Consider the following 2,920-nt stretch of genomic DNA (forward strand, 5'->3'; position numbering starts at 1 on the left):
TGTATAATGATGTGATTGTGATGCTGTAATTCTGAGTGTTTATGTGCTGTAGAACAGGAACCTGCTGTAAAACAGCAATTATGCTGAGTCAGGCTTGATTTTTAATCATCTTTTCCTGTTAAATAAATAAATCAAATCAATTTCAGTTGTTGGACTCAGCGGGAAGCTTCAGGCGCTCAGAGCGTGATCTCAGGCCAACAGAACAGAGACAACAACGAGGCGCCGCGGGACAAAAGGAGGCCTCTGAAACCGGATCAATCTGTCACACAGTCAGAGTCAGAATCAGGTCTTTAAATAACCCAGCTTCAGGCGGCAGCTGTGACCCTTCATGATCTGTTGCTCTGTCGCCACCAAAACTGTGAATTTATCAACAAAACACTGAGAAGAAGTAGCTCTAATGATCTGAGCAGGAAAACTGAACTCAAAAAAAAGAGGTCTGACCGTCAGGAGGTTACTTCTGGTCTGGTCTTTAGATCAACGTTTACATCACTTTAAACATATTATTTAACAGAACTTTTGTGTTGTGATTTTCTACAAATTTGATCGAAACATGTCGTTCAAACACGTCATTACTATGACTTCAAGTAAAAACAGCATCGGTCATTTTGAACTCATGCTTTAGTCATAAGCCCTGCCTCTTCTCAGTTGAGAAGAGGTGGAGCTAAAGCATGTAGTCCTGCCTACTCTCAGATGAGAAGAGGTGGAGCTAAAGCATGTAGACCCGCCTCCTCTCAGATGAGAAAAGAGTTGGAGCTAAAGTATGTAGCCCCGCCTCCTCTTAGATGAAAAAAGAGGTGGAGCTAAAGCATGTAGCCCCGCCTCCTCTTAGATGACAAGAGAGGTGGAGATGTAGTCCCACCTCCTGTCAGATGAGAAGAGGTGGAGCTAAAGCATGTAGCCCTGCCTCCTCAAATGAGAAGGGGTGGAGCTAAAGCATGCAGCCCACCTCCTCTCAGATGAGAAAAGAGGTGGAGCTAAATCATGTAGCCCAGCCTCCTTTCAGATGAGAAAAGAGGTGGAGCTAAAGCATGTAGCCCCGCCTCCTCCCAGATGACAAAAGAGGTGGAGCTAAAGCATGTAGCCCCGCCTCCTCTCAGCTGAGAAGAGGTGGAGCTAAGGCATAGAGCCCGCCTCCTCTCAGATGAGAAGAGGTGGAGCTAAACTATCTAGCCCCACCTCCTCTCAGATGAGAAAAGAGGTGGAGCTAAACCATCTAGCCCCGCCTCCTCTCAGATGAAAAAAGAGGTGGAGCTAAAACATGTAGCCCCGCCTCCTCTCAGAAGAGAAAAGATGTGGAACTAAAGCATGCCCAGACTTCTCTCAGCTGAGATGACAAAAGGCAACACATTAGTATGAAGCTCTGCCTCTTCACAGCTCTGAGACAACAGAGGGAAAAATTGTAATAAGCCCCGCCTCCTCTCAGCTGAAAAACTACAAGAGGTGGAGCTTCAGTCATAAGCCCCACCTCCTCTCCGTGCCGAGTCGAGCAATGTGTTTGGACTTACCGGTAGACTCGACGGCCTCTCCTGTTGGCTCAGACTCACGTCCTCGTGGTTCGGTTTCCCAGGAGTCATAGCGGCAGACTTGCCCCGTCCCCCGTATGCTTCCTGTGGCACTTCCTGCGTCAAAGGAAATAAATCAACCACAGGAAGTGTACAGACAAATCCTTCCTTTGTTTTTGTCCCCACAGATGTAAATCCCACAGGTGACACAGGAGTCTGTATTTCGTGGCCTACCTGCGGCGGCAGTGGGCGGGGCTGCATGTACGGCGGTTGGCTGGGGGCGGCAGTTTGTTGCTGCGGGGGGCTGAAGTACGGAGGCTGACCAGGCTGACAGTAACCACTCATGTTCTGCTGCTGCTGGCCGAACTGAGAGCCCATCTAAGAAGAAACAAGTCCGATTAAGGAAAAAAATCAGAAGAAATTCTTTAAAACTCAAATAATTAAAGTAAAATTTGTGTTTAGGGTCAAATAGAAAGCTCTTCTTTATTTGACAAAAATAAAAAATAAAATAAAACCAGAAATCTGCCTCCAGAAAACTAAAGAGAAATGTTTTGATTTAAAGTAAGAAATAAATTAAAGCTTCTATAAAATCTTTATCATTGATTCACTCTAGGGCTGCGCGGTATACGCGGTAGAGTGTAGAAACGGTGTGAAGTTGGTCTATGGTAGAAATTTACCCTCTACCATCCTGTTGTCAGTTGCATCATCACACCTGTGTCAACAGTGCTGAGTGCAGAGACAACTAAAGGAGGAGTTCGAAATAAATGAAGAAATGTAGCATTTTAAATAGKAATGCGTGATATAAACGATATATGGTAGAAACGATATAAATTTGTCCTATGATTGTGATCTGTAGTCTACCAACCAGCCGCGCAATTCTTTTTGATGATGTAACCAGCTGGAGTCAAAACAGAGGAAGCTGGAAGCATCGTGGCTGAGAGTGCAAATGAAGAGGGGAAAAAAAAACATAACTTATCCGAACCTGGTTCGGGTGTGTGAAAATGAACGCCGAACTGTTTACATATTTATGTGACGGCGCATCCTCCGGTCGGATGCCGACCGACCACACTGCCTGCAGCTGGAGGAGCGTGCGCCGCGGCATGTGTGAAGGGCTCAACACACGGGAGGCGACGTTGCTCGCTCTCCATTCATTTCCACGCAACGAGGCGACTGTCAGAGCAGGTGAAGTCAGTGCTCAGGTGGGACGCACAAAAAATCAGTCTGGACCTCGTTTTTCCTGCGGTCATAGCGCGACGACGCACGGCCGAATGCGAGCGTACTCCAAAGCGTGACTATAATGATTGTCACCCCGTCAGAGCGAGCACAGATTAAACAGGTGGAGTGCAGAAAAAATAATCTGCAAAGTGTGTAGAAAGGAATAAATACAAGTAATTTGTTTTACCACCTTAAAACGAAGC

The 2,920-nt window shown here is 46.4% G+C and overlaps 1 protein-coding gene across 2 annotated transcripts in view; it reads right to left on the bottom strand.

Annotated features, from left to right (window-relative positions):
• The window catches only part of arid1b (AT-rich interactive domain 1B), a 56,766-nt gene that overhangs the window by 38,459 nt on the left and 15,387 nt on the right, over positions 1-2,920 (bottom strand). For both annotated transcript variants that reach the window (XM_014026464.1, XM_014026462.1), the window contains exons 3-4: positions 1,737-1,880; positions 1,506-1,619 (exon numbers count right to left, since the gene is read on the bottom strand). In XM_014026464.1, the coding sequence (XP_013881918.1) occupies positions 1,506-1,619; positions 1,737-1,880 (258 nt within the window). The remainder of the gene's footprint in view (positions 1-1,505; positions 1,620-1,736; positions 1,881-2,920) is intronic.

The sequence above is a fragment of the Austrofundulus limnaeus genome, unplaced genomic scaffold, assembly GCF_001266775.1.
Source record: "Austrofundulus limnaeus strain Quisiro unplaced genomic scaffold, Austrofundulus_limnaeus-1.0 Scaffold557, whole genome shotgun sequence".
Lineage (NCBI taxonomy): Eukaryota > Metazoa > Chordata > Actinopteri > Cyprinodontiformes > Rivulidae > Austrofundulus > Austrofundulus limnaeus.